The 27,583-nt window shown below is 40.0% G+C and overlaps 1 protein-coding gene across 6 annotated transcripts in view; it reads right to left on the bottom strand.

Moving 5' to 3' along the window:
• The window catches only part of LOC149250282 (uncharacterized), a 311,236-nt gene that overhangs the window by 178,669 nt on the left and 104,984 nt on the right, over positions 1–27,583 (bottom strand). For all 6 annotated transcript variants that reach the window (XR_016266820.1, XM_089459000.1, XM_089459001.1 and 3 more), the window contains 2 exons: positions 9,447–9,474; positions 9,187–9,309 (listed from right to left, as the gene is read on the bottom strand). Coding sequence is in view for 5 of the 6 variants with exons in the window: in XM_089459000.1 (XP_089315126.1) it covers positions 9,187–9,309; positions 9,447–9,474 (151 nt within the window). In the remaining variant the exon portion in view is untranslated. The remainder of the gene's footprint in view (positions 1–9,186; positions 9,310–9,446; positions 9,475–27,583) is intronic.

Raw genomic sequence — 27,583 nt, 5'->3', positions numbered from 1 at the left:
TTCTTATGAACACTAGTGGATCACTATTCATCCCACACATATTCTTAACCATTTACTCATTGGTACTATGAGGTTAAATCTCTCCTCACATTAAAATTTGTAATTTACTCCATTAGAATTAGGCTACAATCCACCCAGATAGTGTTTGACCTTGTTAAATTGTTCCTCCATAATTTACGTGATTGGTAAAAGCAGTGTTGCGAAAATTGCGATATTATCGCGATAACAATAAAAAATCGCGAGTTTTTGAAAATGCCGATATTATCGCTCGATTACTACAAAAAAAAACAAAAAAAAAAATCTCAAAAAATCGCGAAATTATCGCGCTAACTTCAAATTATCACGATAAGTTCGTAATAATCGCGATTCGATCTGATATTATCGTGGGGGTGGCGGACAGCGGGTTTTATAAGGCAAAAAATGAATTTTTTTTTTTCATTTTGAACAAACAGCGGCAACGGCATGGATTGAGAGCTGAGGAGGAGAAAAACCCTGGTGGATTGGGAGCTGAGGAGGAGAAAAACCCTGGTGGATTGAGAGTTGAGGAGGAGAGGAACCTTGGAAGGCGTCTACTAGGGCAGAGGAGGAAGCTTGGAGATTTTAGCATCCCAAGCAAGAGAACTTTGTCTTTAGATCAAATTTCTCCAACAAACCGTGGTTTCCAGGTATGGGCACCAAATTTGGCCATTTTGTTTTGGTTTTTTTCTTGTTTTTGCTTGGGTTTCTATAACCCATTGTTTATCAAAGATTTTTGAGTGGATTTGATGGTGGTTTTTTTTTTCATTTTTGTTGCATAGAGTGGAGAGAGTTCATTTTGGATTGAGTTGAGGTTTTTTTGTTTGTTAAATTGTCAAAAATTCAATGTGTTGTGTCATGTATGTAATTTTTTTTTAATTTTTGTAACTTGCAATTCTTATTGTGCCATAGATTCAACTTCAAAGTTCAAACTTCATCTTACATTAAAACTCAAGAGTTCAACCAAGTTACAAACATGCCAAAGAAATTGGACCCTCTGTGGGAATTTGGTGAACCTGATGGAGGGTTTGATAGATTGAACTTGACTTGCAAGTTGTGTGGGCATCATATGTCAGGGGGGGTTTATAGATTGAAGTATCACCTTGCACAAATCCCTGGATTTGATGTAGGGCCTTGCACAAATACAAATGCGGAAATCATCTGAAGAGCCATGAGATCATTGGAAGAATTAGAGCAAGAGAAAGTGGCCAAAGAATAAATGAAGAAGCAACTTGCAGGGAGGGTGTTAGGCTCAGGTGAACATGGAAGTGGCATTGGTTCTACTTTAGCATCAATATCTACAATCAACCCGGTAGTTGCCTCATCATTTTTTGTTCCTAGAACCACGCCTGGTTCACAACCATCTATCACTTCAATGCTTAAAAAAACTGAGAAAAAACAAGCTAATAAGTTGTTGGGCAAATTTCTCCTTTGAAGTGATATTCCTTTCAGCGTTGCAAGGAATAATCCATTTTTCCAACCTGTTGTTGATGCTATTGCAATTGTTGGCCCAGGGTAAAAAATCCCTTCTTATGATGACTTTAGAGGCCAGATTCTTCAAGATGAAAAGATGATTGCACCAAAATATTGGAGTTTAGGGCATCATGGGCACAAACAGGATGCACTGTGATGTCAGATGGTTGGACCGACCAAAAGGGGAGAACCCTTATAAACTTCTTGGTTAGTTGTCCCAAGGGGACAATGTTTATGAAATCTGTTGATGCATCTTCACATATCAAAGATGCAAAAACTTTATGTGATTTGCTGGATGCGTTTATTTTAGAGGTGGGTGCAGAACATGTTGTCCAAGTCATAACGGACAATGCTGCAAATTATGTTGTTGCTAGCAGGATGCTTATGGAGAGGCACCCTACTTTATTGTGGACACCTTGTGCTGCACATTGTATTGATTTGCTATTTGAGGACATAGGAAAAATTTCCTTTGTCAAAGATATTGTTGACTCATCAAAAAGCATTACAAAATTTATATATAATCATACATCTGTGCTTAGTTTGATGAGAAAATTCACAAACAACAAGGAGTTGGTGCGCCCCGCCATTACACAGTTTGCCACCAATTTCATATCTCTTCAATCCCTCTTGAATTCTATTTGGGATGTGAAGAGAATGTTTCTTTCAGAGGAGTGGCATGCTTTGACAATGAGCCGCAAACCAGAGGGAGAGGCCATATGCAAATTAGTTTCATACCAAGAAGACTTTTGGGCGAGAGTGCAGGAGGTGTGCACCGTTACTGAACCTTTGGTAAAGGTTCTTCGATTAGTTGATGGTGAGAAGCCCGCAATGGGCTATTTGTATGAGGTCATGGACAGGGCCAAAGAATCCATTCGGACCTACTATGATGATAAGGGAGATGAGAAGTTTCAGAAACAACTCCTCCTATGGGAAGTGATTAATGAACGATGGAACAACACACTCCATCATCCCATTCATGCTACAGGGATCTACCTGAACCCCGCATTTTCTTACCCATGTGGGTTCGTATTTGATGCTGAGATCATGGATGGATTCTTAACTTGTGTTCAGAGGATGGTGCGATCTCTAGCAGAACGTGCAGAAATCTCCAAAGAAATGGAGATATACAGGATGGCAGGTGGCACATTTGGCTTTGAGATGGCTATGACTGATAGGACGACTAAAATGCCAGGTATTTTTTAGTTTGTTTCAAATTTCATTGTCTCTTCAAGTTCATAACTTCATACTTTGCTTCAACTTTCAAATTTCATTTTTTTCTTATGTTTATTTAAAAATTTATTTGTAATTTTGTTGTAGATGCATGGTGGAGAATCTATGCTGCCAAGGTACCCCATCCGCAAAAGTTTGCCATTCGAATCCTCAGCCAAACATGTAGCTCCTCAGGATGCGAGCGCAACTAGAGTGTATTTGAAAAAATACACAACAAGAAGCGCAACAGGTTAAACTTAAAACTTAAAATATTGCAAATTTCCAATTAATTTTTTGAATTCATTAAACAATATTTTTTTTATAATTATTATTTTATGATCTTTGTACAGGTTGGAGTCCCAGCGACTTAATGACATGGTCTACGTCTACTACAATCTTCGATTGTGGGTGAGGCAACTTGAGAGGATACCTGATATGGAGGCCATCTCATTGGATGGGATTGACACCACTGCTGCATGGAGGGTTGAGGCCGAGAGGCCTCTCATGGAGTCTGCCAATGATTGGTTAGAGCAGGAGGTAGTGGAAGGCGTAGAGGGGGAGGAGGAGCAACAGGAAGAGGAAGTGACACCACCTACCCGAGCTACCCCTGCCACCAGTAGAGGACGTGTTCTACCTCCTCTAGCTCCTACTTCTTCAGGTTCTAAAGCACAGCAGAGTCCACTACCAACTCCACCGGCATCTACATCTAGAGGGAAAGGGAAAGCTATTGCATTTTCTCACAAGAGGGGCAGAGGAAATCAATAGTATTAGACTTTAGTTATTTGGTTCATTTCATTGTATATGACATTATGACTCATGATATGAGATACATTATTATATTTTTTGTTGATATTTTGATGCTGAGTTGGGACTCAAGAGTCAGGACTTACTATTCAGGACATGATTAACTGTTATGTGTGATGTAGCACTAGAAATGATATTACACATCTTATATATTAGTTCTTTTATCATATTTATGTGTCAATGTATTTATTTTATGTTGTAGATGCTTTAGATATTAAAAAATTTGAAAAAAAAAAAAAAGAATATTTTTGTATTTTACGATTTTTTCCCGATTTTTTCCCTCGTTGATATTATCCTGATAACGATTTTCGCAACATTGGGTAAAAGTTTCCAGTGGGAGAAGGTGTTGAAACACCACTACCTTGTGGCAACCCCCATTGGCGTAAGGCTCATGGTATGTTGGGGCAGGTTGTTGCCATGCAAACAGCCCAATTCAAACCCCAATGACCAAAGGCCATTATGTGGGCATGAGGGAAGGTGTTTGACTTCTGAAAGTTTGTTTTCCTCCATCATCAAAGGGGCTCAACAAGTCCCACAAGTCAAATCTATTTAAATAGACCTTAATAGGATACTTTATCCTTTTTAATATATTGCCACGGAGCAACCCCCATAGCCATTGTGGGATTACACTCTTGAGGAAAGGAAATTTTTTAATCATAAAAGCTAGTCCAAGACACCAAGAGATAGGAGTATCCAAACATTGTTTCACATACCCACCCACATAACACATCCAACAAAGGATTGGAAGGCCAATCAAAAAAAGATATCCACCCCACATCCAGTCAACCATTATGGTAGTAGGAGACACTACTCCCTTGTGGTTGTTCCTACAGGTATAAGAATAATGGTATGTTGGGACTTCTAAGATGTTGCAGAACAACCCTCACGGCCAATGTGGGATGACAAGTGAGAGGAGAGGATGATTTATAATCATAGAAATTATTCCAAGATGCCAGAAGATATGCATATCTGACTGTTTTTGGACACATAAGCACCCAAACAAAGGAGGGGAAGGCTTATTGGTTGGGATTGATCCAAACTTGTTCTCCACTCTCCTTAACCTATATGAGCACTTGGGTTGGAGGGAGAGCAGTAAAGGGGGAAAATGTCATGAGGTTGTTTTCCCTCATAGCCCACTTTTCATTTATTTTGTCACTTGGACTAGGAGGGTGTACTTGTTGCATAAAAATATGTGGAATGTTGAGTTGACATTATATTTCATAGATCAACTCTCACAACCAAGGTAAGTTGACACTATATTGCAACAAATCAACCCTCACAACCATTGTGGGATAACACTCTTGAGTAGAGGAAATTTTGTGGTCGTAAAGGCTAGTCCAAGACACCAAATGATAGAAGTATCCAAGCATTGTTTCGCATACATACCCACATAACATGTTAGTAGAAAACACCACTCCATTATGGCTGCCCCCATAGCTATAAGAATCAATGTTGCACGAAGCAGGGACGAAGCGGGGACGTTTTTTGGAAGCGGGGACGCGGAAGTGTCATTTTCCAAAAGTCTAGGAAGCGAAGCATCTGCGGAAGCGTCTGCTATATATATATATATATATATATATATATATATATATATATATATATATATATATTTATATTTTTTTGCATTTATACTCAAAACAAACATCCCAAATACCAAATTAGTTGTAGAAGACATGAAAACATGCATATTTTTGCATAAATCAAGATAGATATAACATCCATTGTACATTAATGATTAATTATTCGAGCATCAACCATTTAGATGCATCAACCATCTAGAATCTAGATTCTTCTCCTCTTGTCTAGCCTTTGCCTCTACCTCGATTATCTAGGGATATTAGTCAACATTGCCCAATTTTGATCAAACTACCTAATTCAAGACCTAAAATATGGTAGAAAAAGCTTAACATGCTTGATCGATGATTTTGACTTGATTGAAAGGTAATTTTTTGCTAAGGGTGTGCCGCGTGACAAATGAGTTCAACAATTAACACCACCAACACTAGGGTACATATAGGGCTTGGTGCTCTTGATTAAATTCTAATCGCATACCTTCATACTTGATATAATATAATGAAATGCCATAATCCCATTGATCTTGAATTCCTGAAAACTGTTAAGTCTGCTGAATTTTGAATAGGATATGAAATTCTATTTTCTCCATATGAAGTCCAATGAGGCTGGAACCACTCTCAAACATCCTGAGTCATTTCATGGTAATGTTAAAAATTTAAGTAAAAGGATGAAAATGAAAAATAAAGGAGAATGTCACTTTTACTTTAAGAATTTAACATTACCATGAGGGAGCATCTGCTATATTTATAATTTTTTTGCCTTCATTCCTCACCCTAACCCAAGGTGGACCCACCCCCAACAAGCAAACTCACCTAAAATTAAAAAAAAAAAAAAAAAAAAAAAAAAACAATTTTCTAAATAGCGCGGCGCTTTTCCGGAATCGTACAGAAGCGTACACTTCGCCCTCCAAAGCGCCACGCTTCGTACTGCCGAAGCGTCGTACGAAGCGCGCTTCGGAGATTCAGAAGCGTGCTTCAGAGGAAAGCTTCCGAAATTTCCAGGAAGCGTCCAAAACAGGCGGAAGCACGCTTCCGAATTTTGGAAGCGTGCTTCTGGGGACGCTTCCTGGACGCATCCGCACGGGACGCGCTTCGGGCCTTAGAACCGGGGGGGGACGCTTTCTGTAACATTGATAAGAATAATGGTATGGTGGGACTTATATGTCACCAAATACCAACCCTCATAACCAATGTGAGATGAAAATTGAGAGGAGAAGCTACTCCAAGATGCCACAAGATAGGCATATCCAACAATTTTTGGGCACCCAAACAACACATTCCATAGAAGAGGGAAAGGCCTATTAGTTGGGGTTGATCAAAACTTGTTCTTCACTCTCTTGAACCTATATAAGCACTTAGATTGGAGGGGGAGCACCTAACGGGAAAAAGTCTCATGAGGTTGTTTTGTCTTATAGCCCACTTTTCATCTTTTCTGTCACTTGGACTAGGCAGGTGCACTTGTTGCATAAAAATATCTGGAGTGGTAAGTCAACACTTGTGGGTGCATTAATATATGTGGTGTTGCATAAAAATGTATGGAGTACATGAGTTGGCACTTGTGGGCTTGTTCCTACCTACTTGGCACATGTAGGACGTTCCACTTGTAGACCAAATCTAGAGCAAAGGTTTTATGTAATCGGAACTCACTCCTATTACTCTATATAATAAAAGGAGGAGCACATCACTTCAGCATTATTAACAAGATAAATGTAAAAGAATAGAGAGTTTGTAACCTCTTGTTGTGTGAATCTTCATTTGGGTGAATTTTTGCTCAATCTGTTGCCAATTTATCATGTTGATGTGATGAACATCTAGGTTGAATGTAAACTGATTCAGCATGCTTAATGTGTACTTTCATATCTGATTTTACTACTAGCTTAGTTGTTGATGTTGATATATGGTAGCATCGGATGTGCTCTAGCCATGAAAATTGGTGGAGAGACTAAGGCGCATGAGATCTCCAAGACCCAAAAATCGTTTGGGAAATTCCACCCGGATGGAGAGATATTAAAATAATTAATATTTTTAATGGGGTTCCTAAGTCCAAACTTAGGAAAATTAAAATATTAATGTGTATTAATATAATATGGGTGAGAAAGTTCTAAATAACGAGGATCAACCCAAATCTAAACTTAGCCGTTGATTAGGGACTTAATCTCGGCCGTTCAATCGTCAACAGGAAAACTATAAGAGGAGGCTTGAGCGTCAGTTGGAGATACACCAAGTTGATCAGCGAGTTCAATTTTCTGGGGCCAGGTTTGTTGAGAGAATCGAACCAGTTATCTATTGCAGCGATGGGCAATTCAGCAGGAGGCCGAGAATACATAGCAGAGAGGCAGAGATAGTGTCGGAGAAACAACGCAGAGCCAAGGAGAGCTGACACAGAGGCAACCAGAGTTGACACAGAGGCTGAGAAGGCCAGCAGAGAGGACGCAGAGGGCCAAGAGGTTGATGCAAAAGTCGCAGAGGGTTGCAGAGCTAACACTAGGCAGAAGAGGTTGCGCTAGATAATTTTCATGGGGCGACTGAGAGTTGGTGAGCTGACGCAGAGCCGTAGGAGGGTGACGCAATCCCTAGAAGGTGACACAGTTCCAGAGGGAAGCTTGGAGCAGCTTTCGTTGTCTAGCTAAGGAACAGTCGAAGTCACCGTGGGGCTCATCATCCAGTTGCTGATCAATCGGAATATTTGTCTCTGAAGAGAGGTACTACTGCCAAGGAAAATCTTTGAAGGGTGAGCCATTTTTGGCACCCTAGTTGTATTCAGAAAACTACATAATAATAAAACCCTCATATCTGCTGCACCGGTTTTCCCGCATTGGGTTTTTCGGGGAACGATTGTCCAAAACTAACGGTGTCCCTTGTGTTGTCTCAATTTATTTCAGTTGTTGATCTGTATATGTGTGAACGCTGCATTTGTGTTTATTTCGGTATTTATATTAATAAATAACTTGTTAATGGAGAGAACAAGTAGGAGATAACAAACCAGATAATGCATTATGCAGTAGGGATTTCTGATGTGTTAGATTCAGAGATTTTCACAGTTGATTAATAACATACTTTCCAGATCTAATTTGTGGGTCAGATCTTGCCCTAATGGCTGCTAAGATGATCTAACAGTTATGTATTTGTGTGTTGCCTATAATGATTTGTTGTTGCAAATTTGGAAGTTTGAATAGGCCCTAGGGTTTCCAAAGAAGTCAGATTCAAGTTTCAACTCAGTCCTAAAAACATTTAAAGTACAGAACCACAGCCTTATTTAAGGATGAACTAAATTTTCAACGAGGCAAACAATCAACTATTATGTTGGTAGGGACACCACTCCTGTGTGGCTGCCCCCATTGCTGCAAGGAACATGGAATGTTCGGACTTATATGCCTCCGTAGACCAAGCCTCATTATCAAAGTGGGATAACACTAGGAAAAGAGATTTTGTAGTCATAGAAGCTATTCTCGAGACCAACCCTTACAACAAATGTAGGATAACACTCGGGAGGAGAGGAGATTTTATAGTTGTGGAAACTAGTCAAAGACACCACAAGATAGGGGTATGCAACAGTTGTTTCATACACATGCACCCACAAATCACATCCCATAGAGGAGGAAGGGAAGGCCAAGCAAACAAACATACTCACCATGCAACCAATCAACCATTATCTTAGTAGGAGACACCACTCCCTTGTGGCTTCCACCAAGGAACCAACAAAAAACACAGTTCACATGCACAGCAAGTTGACTATCAATATGGAGCTAGAAGTACACTTGCAGATTTTATTTTCCTTACTTGAGTCCATGCTAGAGTAGATCACCCCCATCTTAAACAACTGAAAATGCAGACCAAACAAATACACCATCCTTAATTATCAGCATCTATAAAAAAATTAACAAAGGCCACAAGCATATTCATGTATAAAGTTTAAACTATGCATGCTATGACATACATTGCCCTTAAAACTAAAAGCATTAGGGGAACCCTACACACTTCCATTATCCCATGCATAAGAAGAGGAACTCAATTTACCAACAAGACTTCATATATAAAATATCCAGCGCTAGATGTTAACGTATGAAACATGCAAACAACCTTCTGAAGCTTGCATGCTGAATTTACCTACCAAATCCGAAACAGAGCCACCTGCCATGTACTCCATGACTATATATAATTTTGTTTGATGAAGGTATGAACCATAATATTCTGTGATATAAGGAGATCGACACTGAGAAAGGACTGAAATTTCCTGCAAACAGAAAAGTTCAACTGTAAAATTCTCTCATGCTCATGAGGCTGAAGATGTCAATTCAAATACAGTCAAATTAAACACAGTTCAAATAAATAATTCTGGCATTCTCATGGATCAAATATTTAAAGTGTTACCTTCTGGATGTCTTCAACCTCATCCTCCCTGCAAAAACACATAAAATAGAATAAATTTCAATAAAACAAACTGATAAAAGATGTTCTGAAGGAACAGAAGAGTTGTGTAAAAATGATGTTTATATGTTTATCTGAATCACAGACATTTCCAAAAGTTCACTCCCAGAAAACTAGTGGTTCAGGTAAAAGGAACCGATGTTTTTCTATAATTATAGCAAATGTATTACTATAAATAACCTGTAAAAGAGCATTCTCATGCTTGATCAAAAGAAGGTAAAAAGAGAAAGGAGCAAGTGTTGTCTCAATGGTTCCCAACAAAAAGAGAAATTACAACTTCGGAAAAAGCCAATTACAAGTGCATGGGTATGTTATATATAAACACAAGCTTTGAATGTTCCAATTTGGAATAAAATAGACATACATATATAAAATAATGCAAATGATACAATCAAGTGGGACCCTGATTAAAAATATATGTCAAAGGGCGCACTTAGGTGCCATTATGAATGGTCACATATTTTACGTACTTATTATGCCCTTTTACTATTATTTATTACTCTTTATTCTTATTACTGTGTTGTTTATTATATTGTATTATTCTTATCTTTATATTATGTAGATAGCATTGCATCCACCATCAGAAATGCTTTCTTCTCGAAGCAAAGGGTAGGGAAGGGTATCATCCCATCTCCCATGACGAAGCTTCCTATAGAAGGCTCTTATATTTAATGAGGTACTTACTGGAACAAATTTCTAAGCTTTTTCTCCTTGGTGGCGGGGATAACTTCAGATCTAGAATGATTCTTCCTTCTTCATCCAGATTCCAGTATAGGGACTTCTGTCTGTACTGATTGATGTTAAACCAACATTTTTTTGAAACACAACATGAAAAACATTATGGATGGACCTTCTTTTTTAAGTATGCTTGCCATTGTGAAAATAGAGAAAAGGTTGCCACAACATACACGTACGATCTACTTTTCATTGTATTCTCTATTTGTAGAGGTACAAAATTATTGGAGTGATCATATTTAACCAAGAATCCTAGGGTTACAATTAAAATGTACATAATAACATATTCAGGTAGGTGATCAAGGGTGAAGAAGCCCCAGTCTGAATCGAGTACAAATAAGATCAGGAAAATAAAGTGAAAAGTGTAAATAAAAATTAGTAGACAATGTTTAAGACCCATGGGAACATAGGAGCAAAGTCTCTCAATTCCTGACTGTTAAAAGGAAACCATCTTCGATCACTGTTGATGGTGTCCACAGCCTATCAAAGAACATCATAGCTAAAGGATCTATGTTGGCTCGAATCTTCCAAAAAAATTACTTGAAGGCAAACCCCTACTAAAATGTGAACTCATGCAACAGTTGATGTCTGGTTGAAAGAAGAAACTCCCTCCCTACTTAAGAGTCATGGTTACTAGAGGTTTCTGAAGGTGCGGTGCAAAAGTCAGAACATGTGGATCTATGTGAGGAGTGTTGAGAAATCTAGGGGCCAACAAGTGTAGCTGATTTCTCTTACTTTGCTAATTGCTTGTGACGTATTTTTACTTTACTTGATTAACTTCTTCTTTCCTTTATTATTATTAGTGTTCTCTATCATCAAACAGCTACCAAATCATAAAGAACAATGAGACAATAGGACACAAGATATAGGCAATCAGCGAAGGCCAAAACCTCTCCAACTGAGAGGAAAACCCACCAAAATCCTTCTCTTCTTATAGAACTTCAATTGATGAATTCCAAGACCTATGACCCTTGACCAAGACCCTCCAAGACCAAGTCATCCTTCCTTCTTGATGAGCTTTCCTTACACAGCTTCTAGCAACAAACTTCGACCTTCCAGCAACTTCTCCAGCAACTTCGACCCCAGCAACAATTTCTGCAACTTCAACCTAGCAGCTTCACAGCTTCGACCTTGCAACTTCACAGCATCGACCTTACCTTGCAGCTTCACAGCTTCAACCTTGCAGCTTCACAACTCCGATGCAACTTCAGAATTTCATCTAGCCCAGAAATTGTAGAAACCCTAATGAGAGAGAGAGAGAGAGACCCAAATACTTCGATTTTCATCTTCATCTTCTTCTTCATCCTTTTCCAGCTTCTATCTTGAGGAGATCGAACTTGCTTGATTGAGTGTACAAATGAGGTCGAATTCCATCTTATTTATAGGTTTGTGAGGGGTACGAATTGCTATCTTGAGGCCGACTTGTCCCTTCATGTAGGCTGACTTGATCTTTTATGCCATGACAAGGTCTTGAAGGGTCTTTTGACTATTTTGAATCAATAAATTTGTATTTACAATACATAACATGCCCAAATGGGTCTTCAATACATGACAATGACTCAATTGACTTTATGACAAACCTAGAAGCACTCAATGGGTGCTTGACCTAAAAATAAATTTCCCTTGAGCATGAAACCCATGCCTCAAGAACACAAATAATAAATTTATTTTTCTCTTTTCATTAAATACATAAAATCACGATTACATATGCCATTATGAATACCAAACCTAGTTACATATTTCAACACTCCCTCTTAACTAGGGAGGTATTCATAATCCATACAAGGTACTTGGACATTCTCAATCTGAAGAATTCTCATAAGAAGAGTCAGATTGGTAACCCATCTGTATAGCATCATATCATCCAGCATTGTCACATAGCAAGGCCTTGACTAACAGCTCTATCTCTCCACAAGATCAAAGCACAATGTTGGCAAGACCAATGATTTATAGACACCCTCATCATTGTCTCTCTCAAAACATACCCCACCCGGGTTCTCTCAGAGTATGTTCCACCAGGACTATTCTTATCTTGGATTCCCAGTCCTCAAAGAATATTGATCCTCTACGACTACTCTTATCTTGGATGCCCTACCACATCCTCAAAGAGTATCAGATGCCAGATGCTTACCCAATCCTCCATTCTATCTTCCCAAGTGAAGACAAGAATGATGTGTCTATCTCTCCCTCTCAATTAGGGAGGATATGCCCATTCTAGTGAAGGAATGTACCCATTCCTATAAAAGGAATGTACCCAAGCTCCCTCTTAATCAGGGACTTGACCAAGCTCCCTCTTGACCAAGGACTTGCTTCCAGCAGCTCTTTAGCTCTTGAGCTTCTTCTTTCAGTGGTTCAACAATTAAACCCTTAACATGACCAACGACTTCATTTTCTATGAGAATCAAATCTATCATCTTATTCCATGCAAGAAAGTTGGACGACCCAGCCAATTTGGTGATCTCCTTGCAATATGAAGTCATTTTGACATATTCAAATATAGATATAAAAATACTTACTTGTCAAGTGAAGATACTCCTAGATTTCAACTTGATGCCTTCTTGATTTTGATGATGATGATGTAGATAATAGAAGATGTCTTCTTGGAGAAGATGTCTTTCTTCAAAAGTGATCCTTGGCTCAAAGGGAGATCACATTGATTCTTTGATGATGATGACAATGCTTTTTCCTGCTTTTTTTCCTTCAAGGAAATGCTAGTTAAACTTGTTTCACAACCTCAAATTCCGGCCCTTCTTCATAATTTCAGCTTGTTGTAGCAGTTATGCAATTTCAGCCTTTCTACAATAACCCTAATTCACACGTGTGGCTAGAAGATGGACAATTTTTCCTTCTTTCTACTTCACTTGACTTGACTTCTTTTTCTTGTTCTTTCGGCTTGCAAAGGAGACCTTTCTTGGCACAGATATTGATCCTTGGTGGTGGTTGTGATTCGATACTTGCTGTTGCAAAAGGATGTCTTAATACTTCACACATGTGGAGAATATAGCCCAGAAAAACAGACCCAAAAGTTTTTCGCTCTTTCTTCCTCGTGATAATGATTGTAGAATGTGTGAGATTCCCAAGAATGCTCCAGGTGTGGAACCCTTCTTTGGATGAGCTAGGGTTTTGAGATCTTCTTTGATAGTCTTAATTATTCCCTTTCATGTGATGAGAGGGTTAGTCCTTCTTGATGATTGATGCTCTTTATACTTCGGCCCTAGAGTATCCTTCTTCGTGTTTCCCTTCCTTGATGTTGTCACCATAGCAGTGATACCATGTTGAGAAATCTAGGGGGCAACAAGTGTAGTTGATTTCTCTTACTTTGATAATTGTTTGTCATTTTTCTTATTCTTATTAGTGTTCTCTATCATCAAACAGCGACCAAATCATAAAGAATAATGAGACAACAGGACACAATATATAGGCGATCAGCCAGGGCCAAAACCTCTTCAACTGAGAGGAAAACCCACCAAAATCCTTCTCTTCTTATAGAACTTCAATTGATGAATCCCGAGACCTATGACCCTTGACCAAGACCTTCCAAGACCAAGTCATCCTTCCTTCTTGATGAGCTTTCCTTACACAACTTCTAGCAATAAACTTCGACCTTCGAACAACTTCTCAAGCAACTTCGACCCTAGCAACAATTTCTACAACTTCGACCTAGCAGCTTCACAGCGTCGACCTTGATGCAGCTTCAACAGTTTCGACCTAACAGCTTCGACCTTGCAGCTTCACACTTCGATCCAGCTTCAAAATTTCATCTAGCCCAGAAACTGTAGAAACCATAACGAGAGAGAGAGAGAGAGGCCCAAATACTTCGATCTTGATCTTCTTCTTCGTCCCTTTTCGGCTTCTATCTTGAGGAGATCGAACTTGCTTGAGTGAGTGTACAAATGAGGTCGAATCCCTTCTTCTTTATAGGCTTGTGAGGGGTACGAATTGATATCTTGAGGCCGACTTGTCCCTTCAAGTAAGCCGACTTGATCTTTTGTGCCATGACGAGGTCTTGGAGGGTCTTTTGACTCTATTTTGACTCAATAATTTTTTCTTTACAATATGTAAGACGCCCAAATAGGTCTTCAATACATGACAATGACTCAATTGATTTTATGAAAAACCTAAAAGCACTCAATGGGTGCTTGACCTAAAAATAAATTTCCCTTGAGCATGAAACCCATGCCTCAAGAACACAAATAATAAATTTATTTTTCTCTTTCCATTAAATACATAAAATCACGATTACATATGACATTATGAAGATTGAACCTAGTTACATATTTCAACAACCTTAACTCCTTCAACCTCTGAAATTTCATTGAGTTGCTTGCTTTGTCTTGATTTCATTAGTTGACATTTATTGACTTCATTCAAGACTACTTCTCATATTTATAATGTGGAGATGAGCTTCATCAATCTTCAAATATAATTCTTCCATAGTTCACAAAGTCTCAGTCCATTTGTGCCTTAGAGATGTGCTCCAAGTACTTCAAATTCTAGTGATAATCTTTGTTTCTTTCACAAAGTTTTGGTTTCTTATAAACAAGTCGGCTTCATGGTGAAATCCATCGTATAGAAACGAAGTCTCATGGTTTTTATACATACTTGTCACAATTGTTATGAGAACACTTTACAATCCAACACTGTCATACATTGTAGTTGTACATCATAGGTATGAGGACATTTTGTCATACATCTATATTATTGTCATCAAGAGTTCTATTGACTTACATACCAATGTCACTATCACACTATTATATAGGTCACTATCACATTGTTGTATAGATCACAATCTCACTATTATATAAATCATTGTCTCATTGTTTCATATAGGTCACTGTCACACGGTTATATAAATTTTTGTCTCATTGTTTCATTGTCTTTGCAGCATAGGAATCATTGAGAGCGATCCGAAGAGATATAGAATGCAAACCATAGAGAAATGTATGTGAACCATGAAGAAAGAAAGTCACAAATGCGAGCCATGTAGGGAAGTCATGCCACAAATGTGAGCCACAGAATTGTGTGAGCCACAATAACTTGTGATCCATATAGAATCAAAGCGAACCATAGAAATAAGAATGCAAGCCATATCAGAAATGTGATCCACTGCGGTTCAAATGCAAGCCATTAAATAATATGAGCCTCAACAACAAAGTGATCCACCAAGACATGATCAAATCCACAAAACAAAAGGTAGCCACAGAGAGATGATCCGATCCATAAACCAAAAACGAGCCACAAAAACATTAATGAGAGCCTTAGAGAAATGCGAGTCTATGAGTAATGCATGAGCCATTACAACGTAAGCCATATACAACGTGAACAATTGTAATGATACCATTGTAATATAATTTGCAAAGTACATGTGTATAGCAATGCCACAACAGGTGATGCCATTGTAAAGGTAGTGATGTTGATGAACATAGCAATAGGTTGCCACACAGTGTAGAATGAGATTCATGAGATCCATATCATAGTGTAGAACGAGATTCATAACAGAGTGCAGAACAAGCCTCCACAAATATGTATATATAGCGAGCCTTACTAGTATTGCGAACCATGCGAATCACTGTAGAAGAATAGTGTGCCATACCACAGTGATTCCACAAAAGCATAACGTGCCAATGAAGCAAGCCATACTGTAATTATATGTGAGCAATATTGTAAATATTTTAATTGGAAGTTGCAAACCTAGGATCTTAGACATGATAATTGCTACAACGTTGATGTCTTCTTCAAGAATGCCAACAGAATGTGATCTTCAAATTGCCATTCGTTAACCTTAGCTCTGATACCATGTTGAGAAATCAATAGGCAGGTAAAAGTGACGATTTCTCTTACTTGATAATTACTTGTGAAATTATTGTTGGCTTATTATTATTACATGTGTATTCTTCTTTTCATCAAGCAATTACCAAAATACAAAAATATGAAGATCACAGAGAACAAGAGACACAAGATATAGGCTCCAAGCTAGGGCAAAAACCCCACAAGGGGGAAAACCCAGAAAATCTCCTCTTCTTATAGAATCAGATCAAAATGAGATATCCAAGACCCAAGACTAACACAAGAATCCAACCTCCAAGATGCCAAGTCAAGCCCTCCAAATTCATCATCTTAGTCACAAGAAATAGCATCAATCTAAGTCATAGTAATTTGCATCAACCTTAGCTCATATACCACAAAGAACTCGCACTTATCTCAAATCCTCTTCCACAGAAAATTCGCATTATCTCCTATCATCACAGAAAGCGCGCATTTTCTCAAACATATAATCAAGAAATTCGCATTTCTTTACGGAAGTATAGCCTCAGGGACTCGGACTTCTCCACAAGGATGTAGCTTTTGAAATTCGCATCTCTTTTACCTCAGATTCCACCATAGAGAGCACTGAATTACTTGCCATTTCAGTCGCGGATGTATGCCAATATATAGTTGTTCTCATATGCGAAAAGAAACATATTTTGAGTGAGCCGACTTGTCATCCAGGAGGATCAGCTTGGCTTCTCGAGGTGAATTGACCCAAATTACATTTTTTTTAAATTCTTTTTCCTTTTTCTCTACAAGAAGTCCAAATAGGACTTTGACTCGTTGACTCAACAAATTCTAGAAGCAAGAAGAACAAGCTTAATTAACAATAAAAAATTCTTTTTATTCTTTTTATTCTTTTTGCTTTTTACATAAAATACATAATGATACAAGTACAATGATAATTATGAAGACCGAACCAAGTTACACTTTTCAATAGACTTCAGCCAGATAACAATCTCCAGCATATCTATTCTGCAAATTTCCTTCCAAATAAAATTTTATGTAATTTTCCTCTTGGAAATATAAATAAAGTAGTTGGGTTTTTTGTAGTGGAATTATTTACAAGCTTTGTGATTGATGGCTCTATAATTTGTCTAGGTTGGTTAAAATTCTTGGCAAAAATTATTGAATGTTTATCTGAAGGAAATTTATTAAAAAATATTTGGGAATTTAAATAAATAAATAAAGGGAATATTACAAATGCATTTGCCTCGATTCTACCATGAATTGTTTCAGGGTGTTCACTGCAAAGCAAACCTTTGGCCTAGTGTCGACCAAATACATCAAGGAACCAATCAACTGCCTATATAATGAGGGATGCACCAACTCTGAATTTAAAGCACAGTCTAGCCTCCCAAACCTCCTCAGAATATCAACTGCATACTTCATATTTTTGTGGGTTCTTGATTTTGGTTGCATTCACTCCTAATTTCATTCAAAAGAAGCTCATAGTTGCCACCCTTCCTAGTTTGTCCTTGTCTCCACTTGCACAGTGGATTGACACTAGTACTAGTCCACCCATCACTGTATAAAAATCCATATTACAAATTTTTTGTCTGTAATATCCCCATATTTGATTTTTCATTTAATAGGATTAACAAAGTTTATTGGGGAAGTGCTAAGCATAGCACAATTTTGTAATTTGGCATTGGAGACATTTTTGGTACATGGGACTTAGGAGAAATCAAAATTTTCAACCTTAGTGGAATGTGGGGGCCACCTCTCAAGGAATACACACCCCTTGGAGGAAAAATCGATTGTGTGGGAAGGAGGTCGAAATATTTGGCTAAGGGACCCACAGGGAAAGGTGAGGCAACAATTATAAATAGACGGTTAAAGGCAACATGGGACACCTTTGATAATTTGACATTTACACATTGTTGCTCTAGTTGTTTAGCGGAGTCACAAGTGTTGTTTAGCACCAGAGGTTTCCAAGCGGAAATCTCACCCTTTTCTTCGGTGGACCACGAGTGCCACCTTAGGGAGGTATTGTCACGACTTTGTGGAGTCTTGGGGGGCCAATCTCAGGTGGTACGACTTGCCTTAGCTTCAGCCTGGACGCAGAAGAAGAGCCACGCAGTTCTTTGGTGAAGTGGGGTGTCGGAATTAGAGGCTATACCATTGCTGGGCAATTCCTTGTCCAAATTGCAGGTGAAGGAAGAGAATTTACAGGAGCAGAGAGTGCCTTTCTCAGTAGCACGAATTTCTTGGGTTGGGCCTGCACAGATTTGTCCTAAGACTGCGTAGTCATTGGTGGAGCTGATTGTGGGGAGGCTTGAGAGAAGGACTGAGGAGCTGAGGTTGATGGGAGTCTAATCGGAGGGAATTTGAGGAGAGTTTCCAACCCTTGGACGAGCGGAAAACACAGCATTCCTTACAGGTTATATTTTCTGGCAGTGGAGGAGGGCCAAGTATTTGGGGGTCAATTTTGGAGCGTCAAAACTAGAATAAACCCTTTCTGGGTTTTTCTGGGTTTGTTGAGGAGAGGCCAAGATCAGTTTGGCAAAATTTACTGAGCAATCTAGAGGGATCAAACAGGTGTCTCTTTCCAACCAGCGGTTGTTGGTAATTGGCACCATTTTGTGGGTTTTCCGGTGGGAAGGATTGGAACCAATTCCTTTTTGGGTCCTGTAGGAAAAATTAAGAGAAAGCTACAGCAACACTTTCTGGCCAATCTAGTGTTGATTTTTAATGTACCTTGGACAAGTGGTTTCCCATGGGTTACTCTCTACCTAGGGAAAAGTGTTCAAAATCATTCTTTTCCTAAGTGTGACTTTATAAAGTGAAAGTGACTTTATAAGTGGTAAAGTCAATGTTAAATTATAAAGTGAAAAGTGACTTTAGACATAAAGTACAATGTGGCTACTTTATTTAATGGGTGAGTTAAAAAAATAGAAAGTGAGAATTAAATGCACATTTATTCTCATCCCTTGATCTAAATGAATCTGAGCCATTAGATCTTAGGGTTGCCCAAAAAACATTTAGGAAAACAAAAGGGGGAAAAGAAAAGAGAGACTGCATTCATTCTTCATGAGCAGATTAGAGAAAGGACACTGAGAGTTGGAGCAAAGTTCTACAGGAGAAATTTGTTGCAGCAAGTTGAAGGAGTTATTTCTGGGCAAAATTGGGCATAGAAATCAAGGCATAGACAACAGAAGGTACAGTATGAACGGCATTGAATGTTGTGAGTTGCACGTTGTGCGAGAGAATTTTTTGTTAAAAAAAATCCATACATTCCGTACGGAGTCCGTACAATACAGTTCGTACAGTCGTATCCGTACAGTACATATTTTCAGCTTCAAGTGGGCACGGAAATCGAGGCAAAGTGGGCACAGTTTTCAAGGAGTTTTGGTCTGAAGAGATAAGTTGTATTTTGCTGTTTTGTTTTGTCTACAAATGTATTTTTCCTGAACTTAAGATAAATAAATTTGAAGAGCTCTCTAAAAGGTTTTCCCAAAAAAATTGAAGGGGTTTTGCCTGGGTCTAAGTTGACCAAAAATCTGTGTGTATTTTTATGTGTGTTGTTGGTCTGGTTATGTCCATATTTATTTTCAGCATGTGTTGACAGCCCCATGTATTTTAATCTGAAAATTTCATTTCCGGAATTCTATATGTTGAAAGTATGTTTATGGGAAAGGGCATTTAACTAAATGGGAGTGATAAGGTGAAATTAAAATCGGGTTGGGATTGCAGTGAAACTTTTTTTTAGTCATCAAATTTCAACATAGTATCAGAAGTACAGCGTGAAAATTGCAGTTTGAACAGTAGACAGTAGTTTGGGACAGCAAACAATGGTTTGGACAACAAACCATTGTTTTTAAAAAAGGTCGGCTCGAAACCGACTCAGCCGAGTTGGTCTGAGCCAAACCTCCCAGCAATGACCCGGCCTAGGAAACGGTTCGGCCGGCCTAGTTAATACTGAGTCTGCCGGGTTGTCTAACAACTCGGTCAGCTCGGTATTAACCCAGCCGGCTCAGCCGAGTCCATAATAACTCGGTCGGGTTGTGTACAGCGGCCCAGTAACCCATAAAAATTGTGTTTTTTTTAAATGTTATGTGTGGGGGACTCCAAACCAGTTTATTTTTTGTTTATTTGGTCTTTGGGGTCCATTCCCCTCTCCTAAACCCTATTTAACTCACCCAACCCCTCTCATTTCCTCACAGTCATCTCATGCATTTGAGTGAGAATTTCAGAGAGAGTTTGTGAGGAGTTGTTGAGTTTGTTTTTGGAGCAGTAGTGAGGAGTCTTGGGCAAGCATTGTAGCTAGAGTGAGGAGCTTCTTGGGCAACCATTTGGAGCAGCATTGAGGAGTTGGTTTCTTGGAGCAAGCTTGAGGAGGCAGTTTGTGCCTGGAGGTATTTTTTTCACTTGTAAAAATCTGTTTTTGCTTATTAAATTTTATGTGCAAATCTGGAAATCCTAAAGAGTGTTTTTTGTGAAAGAAATGAACATTGAATCAATGTTTTTTTTTTTCATTTTCAGATTTTTTGCTTTCATTTCCAAGTCAAAAAATGGCACCTAGAGTGAAAGATGTTGCTTGGGCATATGTTGAAATGGTTGATAGTCAAATGCATTGCAAATTTTGCCATAGGAAAATTAAGGAAGGTCCTGGGGGCATTAATAGGCTGAAACAACACTTGGCGGGGATTAGAGGCCAAATTACTCCATGTACCTCACCAGAAATTGGGGAGATTAGGAAGGATTTGTTAGCCAGCTTTGAGAAGTTTAAAGAAGATAAGGCTAGGCAAAAAGAGTTAGAGGCTGAAATTGGGAGGAAGAGGAATATACAAAAAATGCTGGCTACCAACCCCCATTTTGATTTTGAGGGTTCTTCCTCTATCCCTTGTACTGATGCATCCAACCCCTTCCGATATGTTCCTCCCTCTTTTGAGTTTATTCAAGAAAAGGGAAAGGTAAAATGAGAAAGGGTGATATGAATATCAAAAGTTATTTCACTCCCTCCTCTCCATCAAATGCACATGGTCCTCAAGCTAGTAGAAGTCGAACGCAACCCACTTTAGATGACCATTGGAAGAAAGAATTAAGGGAGACTGCTTGTGATTACATAGCTAGATGGTGGTATGATGCTGATATCCCCTTCAATGCTTCCCGTTCACCATATTATGAGCCTATGATTGATGCCATACATGCTGCTGGAAAAGGCTTCAAAGGCCCTACTATGCATGAGCTAAGTGGGTATCGTTTGTAAAAAGAAATTTTATCCATTAATCACTATTTGAAAGATTTCAAGGACTCATGGACAAGAATAGGATGTACCATCATGTCAGATGGATGCATTGATCAAAGAAACCGTACCATCATAAACTTTCTTATCTTCTGCCCACAGGGAACCATGTTTCTAAAATCAGTTGATGCATCTGATAAGGTAAAAGATGGGCAACTGTTGTTTCAGCTATTGGATGAGGTCGTTGAGGAGGTGGGGGTGGCTAATGTTGTTCAAGTCATCACAGATAATTCCTCTAACTATGTTCTTGTTGGTAAACTATTAGAGGAAAAACACAGGACCATCTTTTGGACCCCATGTGTTGCACATTGCATAGACCTCATGCTTGAGGATATTGGCAAATTAGATTGGGTCAAAAACAGATCATGCCAAAAGCATAACAAAATTTATCTACAATCATTCATGGATTTTGAGCCTGATGAGGAAACACACAGGGGGCAGGGATATTATTAGGCCTGCCATCACTAGATTTGCTACTCATTTTTTGACATTGCAATCTATGTTTTCACAACATAGAAACTTGCAAAAGATTTTTTCCAGTGAAGAAGGTAGTCAAAGCCAATGGTCTCACAAACTGGAAGGCAAAGAATTGAAAAAGAAAGTTAATGAAGAAATATTTTGGAGAAAGGCAGCAGAGATTGTGAAGCTTGCTAAGCCACTGGTTAAGGTGTTGCAGTTGGTGGATGGGGAAAGATTGGCTATGGGCTTCATTTATGAGGCTATGGATCAAGCAAAGGAGCAAATAAAGAGGACATACAAGGATAAAGTGGCTAAGTATGGGCCCATTTGTGCAATCATTGATGAAAGATGGAACAATCAACTCCATCGCCCTATACATGCAGCTGGGTATTTTTTGAACCCGCGGTATCATTATAAAGCTAAGGCGACAGGAGCATTGAGGGGGGTGGTTAGAGATGGATTGATTGACTACATTGATCGCATGATCCCATTGGAGTGTGATCAGCTGGAGATACGCCGACAGGTCACAACCTTCAGCACTGCCTCAGGTACCTTTGGGAAGAACCTAGCAAAGATTGCAAGGGAAGCAGATGAGCCAGGTAAACAAAAATTTCAATTTTCAAATTCTTAATACTTATTTTGTTAAATCGTTTATAATTTGAAAGTTGGATATAATTTGTAATTTTGTTGAGCTAACTCATTACACTCCTATGTTTTTTGCAGCACAATGGTGGGAGGCTTTTGGTAGCCATTGTCCAGAATTGCAAAAGTTTGCAATTCGTATTTTGAGTCAAACTTGCAGTGCTACTGGGTGTGAGCGCAATTGGTCTGTCTTTGAGAGGATTCACACAAAGAAGAGAAACCGTTTGGATCAAAAATGGTTAAATGATCTAGTATATGTCCAATATAACCTCCAGCTCAGGCGCAACCAATTGTTGAACAAAAGACCTGATTCAAATCCCATTGTGTTGGAAGACATTGATCCAACATCAGATTGGGTAGTGGAGAGTCATCCAGCAGAGTTTGCTTCTGATGAGGATATTGATTATGACTTACAGACGATAGCATCACTCGAACATAATGTTCAGTTGAATGCAGATCCTAATCCACTTGTACCAGCCTCAGCCTTAGAGCTAGCAAGTCCTCCAGTTGCAGGCGCTTCCTCTGCTCAGCCACGACAGAAGCGCATATCTCGTCTATCTCAGCTTGCAGCTGCTGCACAGCCTGCTAGTGCTACCACTTCTACAGTTGCAGTTGGAGATGATGAGGAGGAGCCATGGGGCCCCCTATTCGACTCTGATGATGATCCAGAGATCGATCCACGTGATCTCGGCTCCTCTGGCAGTAGCCAGTAGTACTGGTCACAATTTACTTTTGTTGTAGAGGCCATTCCTAGCCTCCTTAGTTATGTGTTTTTGTTTTGATCTCTATATCATGATCATATATGTATTGGACAGTGCACTGGGTGCCATTTTGATATAACGGATATATTCATGAGTCTACTTTGATCATATGTTGTCTTCTACCTATATTCTAACGCTGTGTGTTTGGAAACATGAATGAAAATCTTTAAAATTATGTTTTTTTATAATAATAAAAAAAAATATTTAATTTATTTTTTACAACAACCGAGTCATTGAAATCGAGCCAACCGAGTCGATACCGAGTCGGAGTTTTAAAACATTGCAACAAACTGAATTTTTGGACAGCAAACTGATATTTTGGGACAGCAAAGTGAAATTTCACACAAACTGAACTTTTAGGACAGCAAGGTGTGCTGGAAAGTTCATTTCTCCATTTTCTTGGTTTTGTAAATTTTGGACAACAGTCATGGCCATGTTCTTAAGGATAGAGGACAGACTGGATGGGATATCCAACTATGTTGTTTGGAAGGACAAAATTCAGACAGTGTTTGAGGAGGCAGCAGTTTGGGACATAGTGCGGCAAGTGGTTGTACCTCCTATTGCTGCAGATGAACTTGCTAAATTCACAAAAAATAATGCAAAGGCAAAAAGGATTTTGATGGACAGTCTGAAGGATCATGTGGTTCCTCAAGTGAGAGGAAACACATGCATATCAGATGTGGACAGCTTTAACCACTCTTTATCAGAGTACCAATGAGAGCAGGAAGATGGTACTCAAAGAACAATTGAAGAACATTAGGATGACAAAGGCTGAAAGTGTAGTTCATTATCTTGGCAGGGTCAAACAGGTAAGTGATGATTTCACTGTTATTGGTGAGAAAGTTGCACCCACAGAGTTAGTCAGGATAACTGTAGCGGGACTTCCTAAGTCTTGGGAGGTCTTTGGAGATTTTGTTACCTCTAGGGAGAATCCTCCCAATTGGGACAGATTCTGGGATGATTGTGTGCAGCATGAGATACGGAAGACTCGCAGTGGTGGGGTGAAGATACCAAATGAGGAGGATGTAGCCTTGACAGCCAGGGGGAAGAACAAAGGGAAGGCCAAGAAAGGGACCCCATCAGATGGGGCTAAGGGAAAGGAGAAGAAGAAGAAAGATACAGATATGTCCAAAGTCAAATGTTGGGCATGTCAAAAGATGGGACACTATTCTGCTACGTGTCTTGAGAGGAAGAACAAGAGGAAGAAGGGTACTGCAGCTTCAGCAGAGGTGGAGTAGTTTGCTTCACAGTTTGACTAGGACTTTGCATTTATTACTTCCACATTTAGTAGGAGTACATCATCCGATGTGTGGTACATAGACAGCGGGGCTTCCCGCCATATGATAGGTGCACGGGAGTTCTTTTCAAAGCTTGCAGAGAGGGCACTTGATATTGAGATTGTACTAGGAGATGACCGCACTGTGAGAGTTGTTGGTGTGGGGATTGTGACCTTTGAGAGGGAGTCTTTGCCTCCTTTGAAGGTCATGGATGTTTTGTATGTTCCGGGGATGAAGAAGAACTTGATTTCAGTGTCTACTATGGAGGAGAAGGGGTTTGACGTCACTTTCTCAGGAGGGCAGGTATTGATGCATCCCAGGGGAGCTTCCATCACTTCGGCCAAAGTGATTGGAGTCTGCTCTGGGAAACTATACAGGTTCAGTTTTCAGTCAGCAAGAGCATTGGTGAGTAGCACATCTAGTAGCACTCACACTAGTACCACTAGCAGTAGAGACTTGTGCGAATTATGGCACCGGAGGATGGCGCATATGCATCATGGAGCTTTGATAGTACTGAGGGAGATCACTACTGGAGTTCCTGATTTTAGTGTCAAGCATTCTGAGGTCTGTAGAGGGTGTGCTTTGGGCAAGTACAACAAGTTCCCATTCCCATCGAGCGACAGCAGATCTACAGGTATACTAGACTTGATCCATACTGATGTTAGTGGTCGTATGTCTCATGTGTCTTTTGGTGGTTATGAGTATTATGTTATATTCATTGATGACTACTCTAGGAAGACTTGGATATATTTCCTAAAGACCAAGGGTGAGGTCTTCAGTCGCTTTAAAGATTTCAAAGCTCTTGTGGAAAAGCAGACAGGTAGGAAGATTCAGGTCTTGAGGTCAGAAAATGGTGGTGAGTACACTAATGGTGGGTCTTCTGACTTCTGTGCACAAGAGTGCATTAGGAGAGAGTTCACGGTCCCTTACAACCCCCAGTAGAATGGGGTATCTGAAAGGAAGAACGAAGCTATTGTTGGGGTTGTTAGAGCGATAATTCATGATCAGGGGTTGCCTTTGTTTTTGTGGGTTGAGGCCTGCAATATTGTTGTTTATCTTCATAACAGGAGTCCTCAGAGTATTGGGGAATATGACTCCGGAGGAGGCTTTCACTGGAGAGAAGCCTCATGGGGCACATCTTCGTATCTTTGGATGTTTCACATACTCTTATATCCCCAAGGAGCAGAGAAAGAAGTTGGAACCCATGGCAGAGAAGCGTATCTTTTTGGGTTACAGCGAGACTTCGAAGGCCTATTGGATCTTCATTCCTTCTAAACGAAGAGTGGTGATTAGGAGGGATGTGAAGTTCGAGGAGAGGGCCTAATGAGATCACGGGAGTATGATGAGAGAGTCACAGACTTCTCCTCAGAAGGGAGGTCGAGTACAGGGAGCAGGACTTCAGGTTTCTGGATCGACTGGTACAAGAGGTACTTCAGTGTCAGTGACCTCTGGGGGACCAATGGCGAGTTCTCTGAGCACTTCTTTAGGGATTCCACTGGTACAGAGTTCACATAGCACTTCAACTGACACAGGCATAGGTGCCAGTACAGGTTCTTCGAGGACAGGTGCTGGTATAGACACACCACGGTCAGTTGGCAGACCTTCAGGTTCACCAGACTCGGGGGCATAAGATGAGGTTCCCTATGGGGAAGCTTCTTCAGGGAAGAGGAGGCCCAAGTGGCTTCAAGACACCTTGAAGGAAACGGAGCCCGTTGGTCCTCCGAAGAGGGTGAACAGGGAGAGTGTGCCACCTGAGCGGTTTTGTAGTTATGTAGCCAAGGCTACCAGCATTGTTGACTCTGAGCCTACTAGCTATGAGGAGGCTGCCATCCAGGAGGTATGGAGAGAGGCTATGGTGGAGGAGTATGCCTCTATCATTAAGAACAATGTCTGGGAAGTGGTGCCTAGGCCTGAGGGCAAGTCAGTTGTGACTTCTAGGTGGCTCTACAAGATCAAGCATGTTGCGGATGGCAGCATTGAGAAGTTCAAGGCGAGGTTTGTGGCTAGAGGGTTCTCACAGATAGAGGGAGTTGACTATGATGAGACCTTCGCTCCCGTAGCTCGGTACACTTCTATCTGGTCCCTTATTTCTATTGTTGCAGAAATGGGTTGGCAGATCCATCAGATGGATGTGAAGACCGCATTTCTGAACGGAGTTATAGAGGAGGAGGTGTATGTTGAGCAGCCACAGGGCTTTGAAGTACTTGGGCGGGAGACCCATGTATGTCGGTTGAGGCTAGCACTCTACGGACGTAAGCAAGCTCCAAGAGCTTGGTATTCGAGGATTGATACTTACTTGCAGCAGATGGGTTTCATGAAGAGTGATACAGATCCGAACCTATGCTATATTGTTGTAGGGGATGATCCGCTTATTCTTGTGTTGTATGTTGATGACTTGTTCATTACTGGGGCAGAGAGACTGATTAGTGGTTGCAAGGAAGACCTTGCCATGGAGTTCGAGATGAAGGACATTGGGTTGATGCATTACTTCTTGGAGCTTGAGGTGTGGCAGGAAGAGGGGCATATCTTTCTGGGGCAGGGGCAGTATGTTGTGGATGTGTTGAGCAGATTTCACATGGCAGATTGTAGACCCATGTCTACACCTATGATCACCAACTGGAAGAAGCTTCATGCTTCAGATTCTAGTTTGGTGGATCCCACATTGTACAAATTCTAGTTTGGTGCATCCCACATTGTATAGGCAGCTTATTGGGTCCTTGATGTATCTGGTCAACACTAGGCCAGATATATGCTTTGCAGTGAACACACTTAGCCAGTTCATGGTTGAGCCCAGGAAGGTGCACTGGGTAGCTGCAAAGCACATTATTCGCTACGTGCAGGGGCCTGTTGATTATGGTATGGACTATAGGTGGGGAGATGGAGTGAGGTTGGCAGTTACACAGATTCAGATTGGGCAGGTTGTGCTTCTGACAGGAAGAGCACTTCAGGGTGTTGCTTCGGATTGGGTTCGGCAGTTGTGTCGTCGTTCAGTCGAAAGCAAAAGTTAGTTGCCTTGAGCTCTTCTAAGGTTGAGTATATGGTTGCTAGTCAGGCTAGTTGTGAGGCCATTTGGCTTCGCAAGTTGTTGTATGGCCTATTTGATCAGGAATTGAGACCGACGGTTATTCACTGTGATAATCAAAGTTGGCA

The sequence above is a fragment of the Pinus tabuliformis genome, chromosome 7 (assembly GCF_031772625.1).
Source record: "Pinus tabuliformis cultivar Carrire ecotype Pingquan chromosome 7, CPIR1, whole genome shotgun sequence".
Classification (NCBI taxonomy): Eukaryota; Viridiplantae; Streptophyta; class Pinopsida; order Pinales; family Pinaceae; genus Pinus; species Pinus tabuliformis.
The sequence above is the reverse complement of the archived record's forward strand: the minus strand, read 5'-3'. Positions and strand labels throughout refer to the sequence as shown.